The following is a 15,228-nucleotide window of genomic DNA, read 5'->3' as shown; positions in this document are numbered from 1 at the left end:
TTTTTTCTTGTTTTACATATGAGTGGAATCATGGAATTTGTCTTTCCCTGAGTGACTTATTTCACTTATCATTATTCTCTAGATCCATCCATGTTGTAAATGGCAAGATTTCGTTCTTTTCATGGCTGCTTCCATAATTTGGCTATTTGTAAATCATTCTGCAATAAACAGAGGGGTGCATATATCCCTTTGAATTTGGGTTTTTGTATTCTTTGGGTAAATACCCAGTAGTAGAATTACTGGATCATATGGTAGTTCTATTGTTAATTTTTTTTTTAAATTTTTTAATGTTTATTTTTTAGAGAGACAGAGACAGAATGTGAGCAGGGGAGGGCAGAGAGAGAGATATAGAATCTGAAGCAGGATCCAGGCTCTGAGCTGTCAGCACAGAGCCCAATGTGGGGCTCGAACTCATGAACTGTGAGATCATGACCTGAGCCGAAGTTGCACACTCAACCAACTGAGCCACCTAGGCGCCCCTATTTTTAATTTTTTGAGGAAACACCATACTGTTTTCCACAGTGGCTATACCAGTTTGTGTTCCCACTAACAGTCCATAAGGGTTCCTTTTTCTTTACATCCTTGTCAACACTTGCTGTTTCTTACATTTTTGATTTTAGCCATTCTGACAGGTGTGAAGTGATATCTCATTGTGGTTTTGATTTGCATTTCCGTGATGATGAGTGATGTTGAGCAACTTTTCATGGGTCTGTGGGCCACCTTTAATTGTCCATATTTAATTGGATCATTTGTCTTTTTGGTATTCAATTGTATAAGTCTTTATATATTTTGGATACTAACCCTTTCTCAGATACATCATTTGTAAGTATCTTCTCACATCCACTAGGTTGTCTTTTAGTTTTGTTGATTATTTCCTTTGCTGTGCAGTAGCTTTGTATTTTGATGTAGTCCCAAAAGTTTATTTTTGCTTTTTTCCCTCCTGCCTCAGAAGAATGTTGCTATGGCCAGTGTCAGAGAAAGTACTACCTGTGCTCTCTAATAGGATTTTATCAGTTTCAGGTCTCACATTTAGGTCCTTAATCTATTTTGAGTTTATTATTGTGTTTTGTATAAGAAAGTGGTTCAGTTTCATTCTTTCATACGTAGCTGTCCAGTTTTCCCACCACCATGTATTGAAGAGACTTTTTCCCATTGCATATTCTTGCATCCTTTGTCAAGGATTAATTGGCCATATAATCGTGGGTTTATTTCTGGGCTCTCTATTCTGTTCCATTGGTCTATGTGTCTGTTTCTGTGCCAGTACTGTACTGTTTTGAATACTACAGCTATGTAGTACATCTTGAAATTTAGGATTGTGATACCTCAGTTTCGTTCTTCTTTTTCAAGAATGCTTTGGCTATTCAGAGTCTTTTCTGGTTTTTTACAAATTTTAGGATTATTGTTCTAGTTATATGAAAAATGCTGTTGATATTTTGATAAAGATTGATTAAATGTGTAGATGGCTTTGGGTAGTATGGACATTTTAATAATATTTGTTCTACCAATCCATGCCCATGGAATATCTTTTCAATGGCTTATGTCATCTTCGGTTTCTTTCATCAGTGTCTTATAGTTTTCAGAGTACAGGTCTTTCACCTCCTTGGTTAAGTTTATTCCTAGGTATTTTATTATTTTTGGTGCAATTGTAAATGGGATTGTTTTCCTTAATTTCTTGTTCTGCTGCTTCATTATTAGTATAAAAAATGCAAGATTGGGGCGCCTGGGTGGCTCAGTCGGTTGTGCGTCCGACTTCAGCTCAGGTCACGATCTCACGGTCCGTGAGTTTGAGCCCCGCGTCGGGCTCTGGGCTGATGGCTCAGAGCCTGGAGCCTGTTCCGATTCTGTGTCTCCCTCTCTCTCTGCCCCTCCCCTGTTCATGCTCTGTCTCTGTCTCAAAAATAAATAAACGTTAAAAAAAAATGCAAGATTAAGGGTGCCTGGGTGGCTCAGTCGGTTAAGTATCCGACTCTTGATTTCCACTCAGGTCATGATCTCATGATTTGTGGGATCGAGCCCCACATTGGGCTCTGTGCTGACAGAGCCTTCTCCTTCTCCCTCTGCCCTTCCCCTGCTCACATGCACACACACTCTCTCTCTCTCAAAATAAATAAACTTTAAAAAAATGCAGGATTTATGTATATTGATTTTTGTATACTGTGATCTTACTGGATTTATTTATCAGTTCTAGTAGTTTTTTAATGGAGTTTTTACGGTTTTCTATATGTAATATCATGTCATCTGAATATAGTAAAAGTTTTGCTTCTTCCTTACCAATTTGGATGGCTTTTATTTCTTTTTTGTTGTCTGCTGTGGCTAGGACTTCCAGTACTGTGTTGAAGAAAAGTGGTGAGTGTCTTGTTTCTGACCTTAGGGGAAAAGCTCTCAGTTTTTCACCACTGAGTATGATGTTAGCTGTTGGTTTTTTGTATAAGGTCTTTATTATGTTGAGGTATGTTCCCTCTAAATCTACTTTATTGAGGGTTTTTATCACGAATGGATGGTACACTTTGTCTTTCTCTGAATCTATTGAAATGACTCTATGGAGTTCTTATCCTTTCTCTTGTTGATGTGATGTATCCTGTTGGTTGATTTGTGAATATTGAACCATCTTTGCATCCCAGGAATAAATCCCACTTGATCGTGGTGACTGATTTTTTTTAACATAATGTTGGATTTGTTTTGCTATTAACTTTATTGAGGATTTTTGCATCTATTATGTTCACTAGATATACTAGTTTTCCTGTAGTTCTCCTTTTTTTGTAATGTCTTCATCTGGTTTTCGTATTGGGGTAATGTTGACCTCATAGAATGAATTTGGAGGCTTTCCTTCATCTTCTATTTTTTTGGAATAGTTTGAGAAGAATAGGTATTAACTCTTCATTAAATGTTTGGTACAATTCACCTGTAAAGCCATCTGGTCCTGGACTTTTGTTTGTTCAGAGTCTTTTGATTACTGAATCAATTTCATTGTGGGTAATCAGTCTGTTCAAATTTTCTATTTCTGTCTGATTCACTTTTGGGAATTTGTACGTTTCTAGGAATTTATCCATTTCTTCTAGGTTGTCCAACTTGTTGCCATATAATTTTTCATAATATTCTCTTATAATCTTTTGTATTTCTGTGGTATTGGTATTTCTCCTCTTTCATTTCATTTCTGATTTTATTTGAGTCATCTGTCTCTCTCTCTCTCTCTCTCTCTCTCTCTCTCTCTCTCTCTCTCTCTTTTTGATGAGTCTGGATAAAGGTTATCAATTTTGTTGATACTTTCAAAGAATGATTCCCTGGTTTCATTGATCTGTTCTGTTGGGTTATTTTAGTTTCTACATTGTTTATTTCTGCTCTGATCTTTATTATGTCCTTCCTTCTAATAGTTTTGGGCTTTGCTTGCTCTTCTTTTTCTAGCTCCTTTAGATGTAAGGTTAGGTTGATTCTTTGAAATTTTTCTTATTTTTTGATATAGGCCTGTATTGCTCTAAACTTCCCTTTTAGAATAGTTTTGCTGCATCCCAAAGATTTTGGATTACTGTATTTTCATTTTCATTTGCCTCCAAGTATTTTTTATTCTCTTTGATTTCTTGGTTGACCCATTCATTGTTTAGTAGCATGTTATTTAATCTCCTTGTATTTGTGCTTTTCCAGATATTTTCTTGTGGCTCATTTCTAGTTTCAAACCATTGTGGTCAGAAAAGATGCATGGTATGACTTTAATCTTTTTAAATTTATTGAGACTTATTTTGTGGCCTAACATGTGATCTAGTCTAGAGAATGTTCCATGTGCACTTGAAAAAATGTGTATTCTGCTGTTTTAGGAGGCAATGTTCTGAATATATCTGTTAGATCCATCTAGTCCAATGTGTCATTCAAAGCCATGGTTTCCTTGTTGATTTTCTGTTTGTATGCTCTATCCAGTGATTTAAGTGTGGTTTGAGAGTTTCCTACTATTATTGGATTGCTGTTGTTTACTTCCTGTGTTTCTTAATAGCGACTTTATGTATTTGGGTATTCCCATGTTGGGTGCATAAATCTTTACAATTGTTATATCTTCTTTGGATTGTTCCCTTTATGCTTATGTAATATTTCTCTTTTTACAGACTTTGTTTTAAAGTCCATTTTGTCTGCTGTCAGTATTGCACCCTGCCTTTCTTTTCATTTCCATTTGCATGATAAATGTTCTTCCATCTCTTCACTTTCAATCTACATGTGTCTTTACATGTAAAGTACGTCTCTTGTAGGGAGCATTTAGATAGGTCTTACTTTTTTGTCCATTCCATCATCTTGTGTCTTTTGATTGGAACAGTTAGTCTATTTACATTCAAAGTAATTATTGATAGGTATGTACTTATTGCCATTTTGTTTCTTGCTTTATGGTTGTTATTGTTTTTTTCAAGTTTATTTATTTTGAGAGAGAAAGCATGAGCAGGGGTAGGGCAGAAAGGGGGAGAGAGAGAGAATCCCAAGCAGACTCTGCACTGTCAGCAGGGAGCCCAACATGGGGCTTGATCCCATGAACTATGAGATCACAACATGAGCTGAAACCAAGGGTCAGATGCTTACCAACTGAATCACCCAGGCGCCCCATGGTTGTTTTTATAGTTCTTCTCTGTTACTTTCTTCTCTTGTCCTCTTCTCTTGTGGTTTGTTGGCTTTCTTTAATGACATACTTGGGTTCCTTTTTCTTTATTTTTTGCATATCTATTACTGGTTTTTGATTTGTGGTTACCATTACGTTTGTATATAACATCTTACACGTGTAGCCATCTCTATTAAGTTCAGTCACTTAAGTTTGAACCCATTCTTTACTCTTTCCACTCCCCCCCCTCCATTTTACGTATATGGTGTCATACTTTACATCCTTTCATTTTGTGGATCTTTTGACTGATTTTCATAGATATACTTTTTTTTTACTGCTTTTGTGCTTCCTGCTTTTCTTACTCCTACTTATGGTCTTTCCTTTCCGCTCAAAGAATCCTTTTTAACATTACTTGTACGGCTGGTTTAATGGTCATAAATTCCTTTAACCCCCTTTTGTTTGGGAAACTTTATCTCTCCTTCTATAATGAATGATAAAGTATTCTTGACTGTGTGTGTGTGTGTGTGTGTGTTTTTCTTTAAGCACTTGAGTATATCATGCCACTCCCTTCTGTCCTGCAAAGTTGCTGCTGAAGAGTCAGCAGATAGCCCTATGGGGTTTCCTTTGTATGTAACTGTTTTCTTTTCTCTTGCTGCCATTAAAATTCTCTCTTTACTACTATTTTTTTGCCATTTTATTGCTATGTTTCTTGGTGTGGACCTCATTGGATTGATTTTGTTGGGTGCTCTCTGTGAATCCTGGATCTGGATTTCTGTTTCCTTGGCCAGATTCAGGAAGTTTTCAGCTATTTCGTCTTCAAATAAATTCTCTGTCCCATTTTCTTTCTCTTCTCCTCCTGGGATCCCTATAATGTGAATGTTACTACACTTGATAGAGTCACTGAGTTCCCTAAATCTATTTTCATTTTTTTTTCTCTCATCTGTTCTACAAGATGCTTCTCATTACTCTGTCCTCCAAGAAGTTAATCCCTTCTTCTGCTTCCTCTAGTCTACTATTTATTCTATCTAATATGCTTTTAATTTCAGTTATTAAGTTCTTCATCTCTGGCTGTTTTTTTATGTTTTCTCTCTGTTAATGGTATCACTGAGTTTCTGCACTCTTCTCAACTCCCATGAGTATCTTAAGACCATTACTTTAGAACCTCTGTCAGGCATATTACTTATCTCCATTTTGCCTATGTCTCTTGCTGTGATTTTGTTCTGTTCTTTCATTAGGGACATATTCCTCTGTCCTTCATTTTGTCTAACTTTCTGTGTCTGTTTCTATGTATTAGGAAAGTCACTTACATCTCCCACTCTTGATAGTAGTGGCCTTGTGAAAAAGAGGTCCAGTAGTGCCCTATAGTGCAGTGTCCCCTGTTCATCAGAACCTGGTGCTTCAGGGGTATCTCCTGTGTGTATTGCATACACCCTTATGTTGTGGCTGAGCCACATTTCCTCCAGTCCAGGTGTCTGCAAGGCTCTTTGCCTGTTGTGGGCAGGGTTTGGTCCCTGTGTCATTAGTGGGCCAGTCTGGGGCTTCCTTGAGCTTGAGTAGAGTCAGACCAGGCATTTTCCAGAGCTGTAGTTGCAGCTGCAGTGTACTCTCCCTCTGTTGTCCCCTGAGAAGCTTTCATTGATGGGTAGGGACTGCAGTCAGACCAGCTGTCTGCCCCCAGCCCTCTGCTGGGCCTGCAGTTGGATTGTTGTATGTGGTTCTCTTTCCCTCTCCCTGGGGCAAAAGTCACTTTGGAGTAATGTTGACCCCCTTGGGGGCTGCTTGCACACTGCCCTGCCTGTGGCACCACTTTGGATGGGCTCCAGCCAAGGGCATACTGTAGGGAGCAGGACCACAGGAGAACACGGGGGCAAGGTGGGCAGTGCCAGCAAGGTTTGCACAGGTCTGCTGTGGGAGGGGACCTGGAGCAGAAGACTGGCTGGTGAGATGTATCTGCAGGGGAACCTGGAGGCTGGGCACACTGTTAGCAAGTTAAGGAGCAAGTGTTGGCACAGCAGTTGTTCTTGTAGGTGTCCATGTGGCTAGGCTGGGGGACAGGAAAGGGAAATAGCACCTACCAACTCCTTTGTTCCTAGAGAAGCCTCCCAAAGACCCCTGCCCCTCTAGTACATGCTCTCAAATTAGTAAACTGACATTCCTCCAGTTTACCTCAGGTGTTTTTCAAACTGCTGCTTCCATGCTGTATCTCCATAGAGCTGTTTACTGTACTATCTCTTTAAAGTCAGGGACTTGGTTTCCTATTGCTCTCCCAGAGCCAGCCTGCTGATTTTTAAAATCCTAGGTGGTAATCCCCGCTGATTATAAGAACTCACAAAATTCAACACTTCTGGTTTTCAAAGCCAAATGTTATGGGGATTTGTCTTCCTCATGTGGGTTCTTCTGTGTGAGAGTCTGTCTCTCTACCCTCTCCATGCCCACAGCATCCCTCCCTCCTCAAGACAGTCCCATGGGTCACTTTAGCTCCCAACCATGTCTCTGTTCTTCCCACCCTCTTTGGCTTGGCCTCTTCTCTACATTTAGCTGTGGAAAGTCTGTTCTGTCAGTTTTTGGGTCATTTTCTGGGTTATTTACACTAATGTGGGTATTACCTAGCTGTATTTGTGGGACGAGTTGAGCTTAGGGTCCTCCTGTTGCATCATCTTCCCTGGAAGTCACCTGTCTAGGGTATTATTAATCACATATACTAACTTAACCTTTTTCTTATCATCCCCACTCCCATCTCACAGGTATGACGCAAAAGAATATTATGAGGCACTTCCAGAGCTGAAGCTTGTGATTGATCAAATTGACAATGGCTTCTTCTCTCCCAAACAGCCGGACCTCTTCAAAGACTTAATCAACATGCTATTTTATCATGACAGGTGAGTTCCCACAAGAAGATGGTATTTCAGCCATGAAAACTGGACAAGAATATCTTAAACCAGCTGTAACACACCCATGTAATTAGAATGCTCTGTGATCTGAGAAGCTAACCTACTCTTAGAAAGAAATATTAGATATTCTCTACTAACCAAGCTAGGAAGGTTTAAGAACAAGACCCAAAAATCTGGTATTCTTTTTCTCTTTCTGCTGGTATACCCAGCTTTCACAAACATCCATATGTTGACATTCTTATCTGTGGAAAGAACCATATAAAGGTTGAAGCTGGTTAAAATTCTTGTGAATTGAAATGTAAGTTTGGTGAACCAGCCATACCTGACATTAAGTAAAACAGAATTTTACGTGGAATCTTAGCACACATATTTTAATGAAGCTTTTGTTGGTTTGTGTTTTCCTTCCAATCACAAAAAACAGGTTTAAAGTCTTTGCGGACTATGAGGCCTATGTCAAGTGTCAAGAAAAAGTCAGCCAGCTGTACATGGTAAGTACATTGATGAGACCTATAAAAGGACCCAGTTTACTATGGTTAAAATTTTTGTTTCTTTTTATTAAATCTAAATAATAGGGCCCCATTATCAATCCAAAAAGAGAAGTGAGACAACTATCTAGGTTATTCAGATCAAAACTTGGCTTTTGTCACGTTCAGGCAGAGGCTGAGATTTGACATGTAAGTAGTAATTGTGAATTTTTTAATATTCAAGTAAAAATATCACAATTCAGTATTTATTGAACACCCACCATATAGCAGGCATGGCCTGGAAGCTAAGATTATAAAGCCAAGTTAAATATGCATTTTACCAACTCGTTGATTTGACAGAGAGGCTTTGGGGACTCCTTGGTGGCAGGCACTGGACTAGGGCTCGCCACCAAAAGTGTGCATCACAGTCAGCGGGAGCAACTTCTCCAAAACACGGCTGCCAGCCCCGCTCTGAGAGATGGTGACCCAGTAGTGGGTGGGGTCACCATCAGTGTCTGAAAACTTGTTAAGATGATTCTCAGGCTGAGCCTCAGTTAATTAGGGCAAGGACTGACCCCTAGTCCAGGAAAATTGCACAGTAATTACCTCTCCTGGACTACCTATGGAGTGAGGCTATCTGTACGATACAAATATATAGAAAGAGGGGAGGTTTCATGTTTGAATTTTAAAAAGGAAAAGAAAGGAACAAGAAAGACTGGGCTTTATTAAAAAGAAAAAAAAAAGCTAGAGCCATGTGAGTAACCCTTCACATGCAAGGTTATACATCTTCAAATAGCCTAGCCCTCTAGGAGCATTTAGTAAATGCTAATAAAAATGGAAATTTAGTAAGTATAGAGAGGTTGATCATCTCTGATAAGAAAGACTTTCAGTAATTGCTGGAACTACAGAAGAGTAGATACAGGAGACTGGCTCTGTGCCAGGACTCCAGGATGGTTTTCTTGAGGTTGATGCCCTTGAGCTTTCTGGGCATGGTTTCCCTCGCTCATATAGTCTCCATTTTTGCCCTTTAATTCGAAAGCCTTTATACAGCAGAAGAGCAAGTTTCCATAGAATTTTCTCCTGCCCTTTGGACACATGACTGACTACTTCCAACAAAAACATGCTTCACTAACATTTCTTTCTATTCCTTTCCCAAAACAGGTGACAGGTAGTTCCTACAGTTACCCCATGGGTCCCATTGGGGTTTTAAAATAAGATCAAAGCCCATGCTGCTTTACAGACCTTATCTTCTGGTAGAATCATATCCAGCCCCCCAAAAATGTATAGACCACAGTAAATTCCAGCTAATGGCTCTAAGCAAGGAAGGGCAGTCCTTAAGTGGAGTGGCTCACTACCTGCCTCCAAGAACTCAAAACAGGCGAAAGAAAGTGGCCAACTCAGGCTCTTTCCTCTTGATCTCAACTCATGCTATGTGTAGAATGGCTACAGAGGAAAAGAAATCTAAATAGAGCAAGACAGGAAAATATGAACAAGGGCAAGGACAGATGTGAATGTCAGTTTTGCACAATGGATCTCTTTGCTAATGTTCTGGCCTGTATCCAAAGATGCCTATCTCAAAGCCCTGCATTTGGTTCAGTCTTTCTTGTTCATTTATACAAATTGCAGTTTTTACTCTTAACAGTAATCATATTGTTAGGCTTAGAAACATGTTGGGAAGTCTGTTCATTATAAGTTTAAATAGTTTAAAAAATTGAAAAAAGGAGGTTTTTATTTTCCTCTTATTTTAGTAAGTTTTCAAAGTCTGAATAAACTGATTTTAGACTCTGTTTTGCAGTACTTGTGGAATAATGGAAGTTTTAGTTTTTCTTCTAAATGCTTATGATACATTGCTAATGGCTTTGAGTCATGCTCTGGTCATTTTTAATGAACTTTCAGAGTTCTTTACAATATCATGAGAGTGTAAAATAAATAGCTTCTTGTATTCTTTTGTATAAAAATTGTAAAATTTGGATATTATATATTTTATTAAGGATAAGGCCTTAATTGATCCTGTTTTGAAATCCCAATGGAACATTTGGGATTCAGTAAAAATCTACTGGAGCATCTGCCTTCAGAAAGAACAAAAAAAGAGAAGGAGGTCAATACATTCTCCCATTAGATTATTTGCTGCATGATAGCTGTCATTCTAGAGTAGAGTTTTTCAAACTATGATGTCAGCCACAGGTTAAATCTCTTGACATGGCATCTAGCAAACAATGAATGTTCTGTCTAAAGGGAGGTAAAATAAAAAATAAAAGCATGGGAAATATGGCTTGCATGCCAGAACACTGTAACCATAGCAACAATTACCAATTAGGGAATTTATATCCATGATTTCTGTTAAAATGAAAAATACTTTTTTTTCACTCTTAAATATATTCTAAATAGGAGAAAAGCACAATCTGCCCTATCTAGCTCTCAGCCGTGAAAGAAATATATTTATGATTCACTACAACTTACTCTTGTCATTTTCTCCATGAAATGTGCTTGGGTATACTTGGCCTAGCGTTTGTCATAAAGTTTGATGGGCACTCAGGCTGTGGGCTATATATATGTATGTGTTGTTTACAGAATCCAAAGGCCTGGAACACAATGGTACTCAAAAACATAGCTGCTGCAGGGAAATTCTCTAGTGACCGAACAATTAAGGAATACGCCAGGGACATTTGGAACATGGAGCCTTCAGATCTCAAGATTTCCCTATCCAGTGAATCTAGCAATGGGGTGAACAAAGCCAATGGAAAGTAAGTTGTAAAATGTCTCTAGAAAAAAAATAGCTTCTTACTGGATTTAAACACTTTTACAACATTCTTTGATTTTGTTTTGTTTTGTTAGCAAATAATCTAAGAATTTCTGGGCATTGGGAAGAAAGTATAAGACTGTATTAGGGCTAAAAATAAAGTGTCAATTTACAAGGGCTGCATGAGTGCCAAAACTTGTTATTTGATGGCAGATTGAGTAGCATGCTAGAACTTTTCCCAGTGCTATTCAAAAAGCTAGGAAATACTTGAAATGTTTTAATTCCATTTAAATTTGCTAAACTAAAACAAGGTATTTAACTACATCGGAGCACCTTTCCTACACTTTTAAGTCCCAACCACAGACCACCTTATTCATAAATATCCCCAGCATGTTTAATAACTGCACATTTTTAGATGGGGTCCAAATTTTACCAAATTCTGATTCTCTACAGTGAGGTTTCAGTTTGTTCCACAAAGTAAACTGAGATAAGGTAAATGAGAACTTTCAATAACACCTAGCATCCATGCTTTCCCTCCTTACTAAAATGGCAGGTGACTTGTAGAAATGTCAGTGACTTCAGCTCATCCAAGCAGCCCGGTGCAGTTTCCCATAAAAAATATATATCATCGATGGTGTTCAGACCAAGTCTTCACTGTAGATTTCCATCCCTCTCAGCCCTCATGCCCACTGCTTGCTCAGGAAATCTCTGCAAAAAAAAAAGGACCTAGGTCAGCTCACATGGCTTCTCTACTTCCTTGTCTAAGTAAGCCAGAGCAGCCCTAATTGCCTTGAAGGGAAAGATAATCACATTTAGTAAAGCAACTCTTACCTCACAGTTTTTAACAGCATGGGGCTTTTACAGAGCAAGTTGTGTTGGAAACCAGGAGGAAAGATCACCATCTTGACCCTCTCTTTGTTCCTGTATGCATTATGTGCAATTTCATAGAGCTGCACGGGACAGAAAGACCGAGACTCAAAGGCTGACAATCAAAGGTGGTGTTTTTCTAGTTTAATTTTCCTAAGAGGGTACAGAAGCAGCCATCTTGGGGAGGTAGTCCCATTAAGTCAGAGACAAGGGAGTCTCCACTCCCTCCCCCCAGCTGGTTGCCTCTACAACTGAGGAACTGAAAGCTGCACAGCTCACGCGGAACACTGACGGGTCGTCATCCTTCTCCGCCAACACCCTCCCTGCATGGGGACAGGAACTGCAACAGACCATCTCTGTTTATTGACATCCCATTTTTAGAGCTGCTGTGGGAGAGACTACATGGAGGTTCCCATAGCGGCCTGGGATCTTTCTATACCTGCAGATGCATGGATGAGGAACCAGGGTCCACCACAAACATGCCTTCAGCTAAGTAGCACAGCACACTAATGCTTCTTGTATACGCCAGGCAGCATGGCTATTTAGGGGTGGAGAGAGTCCCTCATAATGTCAGAGACCCTCCTGTGGGCTCTAATCAGACTGTGGCTAGATGAGAGAATAGTGAAATAAGCATGGCATGTTTCAGTCAGCACTGGGCTTAGTTTACCTTTTTTCCAAACTCCAAAGGCACCGTGTTGTCATCCTCACCATGTATGATGAGAAGGGGAGAAGACAGGGATTTAACACTAGGGACAAGTAGGAGAAGAACAGTCTTGAGGTTTGCCTTAAAATACAGGATCTCTCTTTCCTTCTCTCCCAGGAACCACAACTTTGTACATAATAAACTTCATATAGGAACTGTTTCTTTCCAGGCAAGATTATCTCTCTTCTGTTTACTCAGACAATTTAATTAAATATTTAATTAATTTAACTTATTTCTATGTGATTTTTTAAAATAATGAAGAAGAAAAATACTAAAAACACTGAATTTTTATACTTAAAAGGACCTAATCTTTTTCTTTATTCTACCTTATTTCATAATTTCTGGAATATTTTAATTAAAAGACCATATAAAAGAAAATAAAACAACTCAAAACCCAAAAATAACAAGAACCACCACAGGACTAAAGAGAACTCTTTGTAGCAATGTTTTACTTTCCCCCATAAATGTACAGATGGACACGTGATCAACAAGTTTAATCAGCTTCCTGGTCAACCTCCTGATTTAGTAATTCAGAAAGGCTACAGCAGGAAGAAGACTTGTTCCTCACTCTAGCAACTTTCTCAAACAGTACTCCCCAAATTCTGATACTCATCTACCCCATCCCAGTGACTCACTGTTACTCCTGGGAAGGTTAGATCCCTCAGTTGTGCTGACATAGAGAAAGGACTGATAACAACGGCCCATTTGGAGGCACTCTTACATTCTCCAGCTGCAAGAGCTAACCTGCCAAATTTTGGTCATTAGACCAAGTAATGTTAGGCTAGACCCCAGAGCTCCTTTTAAAAGGTCCTGATTTCTGATAGACCCTAAATCTACAACTCCCTTTACGACTTCAGAGAAAGTACTGAATTGGTGAAGTTATAAAATCAGACATGAGGAAAAATATCAAATACTAAACATTTGTGGACACGTTAGCCCATCTAAAAATTCTCATCTACCCATTCAGTAAGTCACATGATAGTTAACCCCCTCCCAGAATCCCACAGATATAGTAATGACATATTTTCATCATTAGCTTACTTTTCATCATTAGGGAAGACTATTTTGTCTTTTCTCAGGGCATCCATAAGCGTGCGTAAAAATCCTGGAAGTTTCCGGTAAATCTATTTTTTTAAAGGAAAAAAAATTAAAACATGGCCTATATCTGTGTCATTTGTTAGTTTCCTACATGAATTTTAGTAATGTAGACAATAGCAACTTACTACATATAATAAACTTTAAAAAAAAAACCTCATGAATTTAAAAGTAACGTGTCATTGTAGGAAAATTGGAATAAACCAAAAGGAAGAAAGGAGAAACAAATCACACATAATCCCCACCATCCACAGAGAATCACTGTTAACGTTTTGTTGTTTTTGCTTCCTATCTTTCTTTAAAATACAAATAGCACCACTATTTTTCTTCACACTTGTAAAGAAGCAGTGATAAGCATAATCTAAAAATTGCTTCTATGGTGAACATAATTTACTGGTTTAGGTGTGAAACAGAATATTCTGATTAGTCAAAAATTCTGATGAAAGTATACAATACATAGATAATTTTTTAAAGGATTTAAACATTAGAAACTGTTGAATAAAATTTAATGTTGCAGTGCTTTAAAAGGGCAATTTAGGTTTTAACAATGACCACAGGACTCCAAATATAAAAATTATCATTCTAAACATAGTGAATTTCCTCTTCAGTGGTAAATTATAGTAAATAGAAGGCTAGCCTAATTAGCTTTTACCACATTGTTATTAAATCAATAAGTAAATTCGTTTACATGTCCTAAAAAAACATCCATCTCAACTGAATATGAGGAAAAGACAGGAACCCTGAGCAATATTGTACCTTTGTCACAAAATTCTAACCCTACCCCTAAACTGTAGCCCCAATGCATTCATTTCTCTCCATTCCCACTGTCACCCAGCATAATCTACCCTTCTCCTCTTGTTTGGATTGTGCCAGCAGTCAGTTGTGGCTCCCTGCTTCTAGCCTCAGGCTGCTATAATCCACTTCCCATGGGGAAGCCAAGGTGGTAGTTTTGATGTGCAGTTTGTGTCATATCACTCTTTTGTTTCACATTTTCAAAAGGCACTACCTTGGCCTTCGAGGCTCTACAGAATGTGGCTGCTGTGTCTCTGCCCTCTCACTAAGCCCACTCCTGTCCACCCTCAGGCCCTGCTGCCTTCCGTTCCTGGAATATATCAGGCTTGAGCCCATCTCAGGACCCCTGCCTATCTTTTCCCTCAACTCAAGACCTCCAGATTTTCCCATGACAGCCCCTTATCATGCAAGTCTCACCTCAGATGATAGTTAAGAGAGGTTTTCCCTACCCCCCGCTTCCCCACCACCCAGTCACTCCCTGTCACAGCACTACTCACTCCTGAGAATCAGCTTATTGTGTACTTGCCTCCTCTCTGTCTCTCCAGCAAGTATATATACTTCCTAGGAGGTCAGGCCACCATTTTCTTCCAACCGGTGGTATTCCCAGAACCTAGAAAAGTTCCCGGTACCTAGCAGACACTCGGTACCTACTTGCTAAAGATGGAATGAATCTACTGTGCAAATATCCCTGGCATAAACGGTAAGCTATTATCTGTCATTTTCATCTTAGTGTGACTTGAATTTCGTTCAGATTTTATTCCTTGGAATAGATTTGCTAAGAGAAAAGGCCAGAAAAGTATCACATGTATTCCTCCATTGTGCCTACGAGGGGAGTGGGGAGGAAAGAGCAATGTAATAAATGGGGCGTTGCCAAAGGAAGGAGATGAGTACAGCATAGGAAGGCTGGGGCCAGGAAAGACAAACAACTGCTTCACAGTTTAAAAAAGAAAAGAAGGATATTCACTGTAGAAGCAATTTTTAGGTGATGCATATCACTGCCCCTTTATGGTATGGAGAAATTAGAGTTGCCAGCTAGCATAAATCATTTACTGTAGTCTCTTGCTATGAACTGTAGTGATAGAGAACAGCATCTTTCTAAATATAAT

General features: G+C 38.9%; 2 protein-coding genes across 2 annotated transcripts in view; one reads left to right on the top strand and one right to left on the bottom strand.

Annotated features, from left to right (window-relative positions):
• PYGL (glycogen phosphorylase L) overlaps positions 1 to 10,844 on the top strand; it is a 46,592-nt gene extending 35,748 nt beyond the window's left edge. Inside the window, exons 18-20 of the mRNA XM_023255684.2 lie at positions 7,315 to 7,449; positions 7,883 to 7,949; positions 10,497 to 10,844. Of these exons, the coding sequence (XP_023111452.2) occupies positions 7,315 to 7,449; positions 7,883 to 7,949; positions 10,497 to 10,673 (379 nt within the window). The 3' untranslated portion in view covers positions 10,674 to 10,844. The remainder of the gene's footprint in view (positions 1 to 7,314; positions 7,450 to 7,882; positions 7,950 to 10,496) is intronic.
• Positions 10,845 to 10,929: 85 nt separating this feature from the next.
• ABHD12B (abhydrolase domain containing 12B) overlaps positions 10,930 to 15,228 on the bottom strand; it is a 29,675-nt gene continuing 25,376 nt past the window's right edge. Inside the window, exons 10-13 of the mRNA XM_003987669.5 lie at positions 13,277 to 13,359; positions 12,200 to 12,278; positions 11,497 to 11,615; positions 10,930 to 11,373 (exon numbers count right to left, since the gene is read on the bottom strand). Coding sequence (XP_003987718.2) covers positions 11,346 to 11,373; positions 11,497 to 11,615; positions 12,200 to 12,278; positions 13,277 to 13,359 — 309 coding nt within the window. The 3' untranslated portion in view covers positions 10,930 to 11,345. The remainder of the gene's footprint in view (positions 11,374 to 11,496; positions 11,616 to 12,199; positions 12,279 to 13,276; positions 13,360 to 15,228) is intronic.

Source organism: Felis catus, chromosome B3 (assembly GCF_018350175.1).
Source record: "Felis catus isolate Fca126 chromosome B3, F.catus_Fca126_mat1.0, whole genome shotgun sequence".
NCBI classification, from domain to species: Eukaryota; Metazoa; Chordata; class Mammalia; order Carnivora; family Felidae; genus Felis; species Felis catus.
This window is presented reverse-complemented; position numbering and strand designations above follow the sequence as displayed.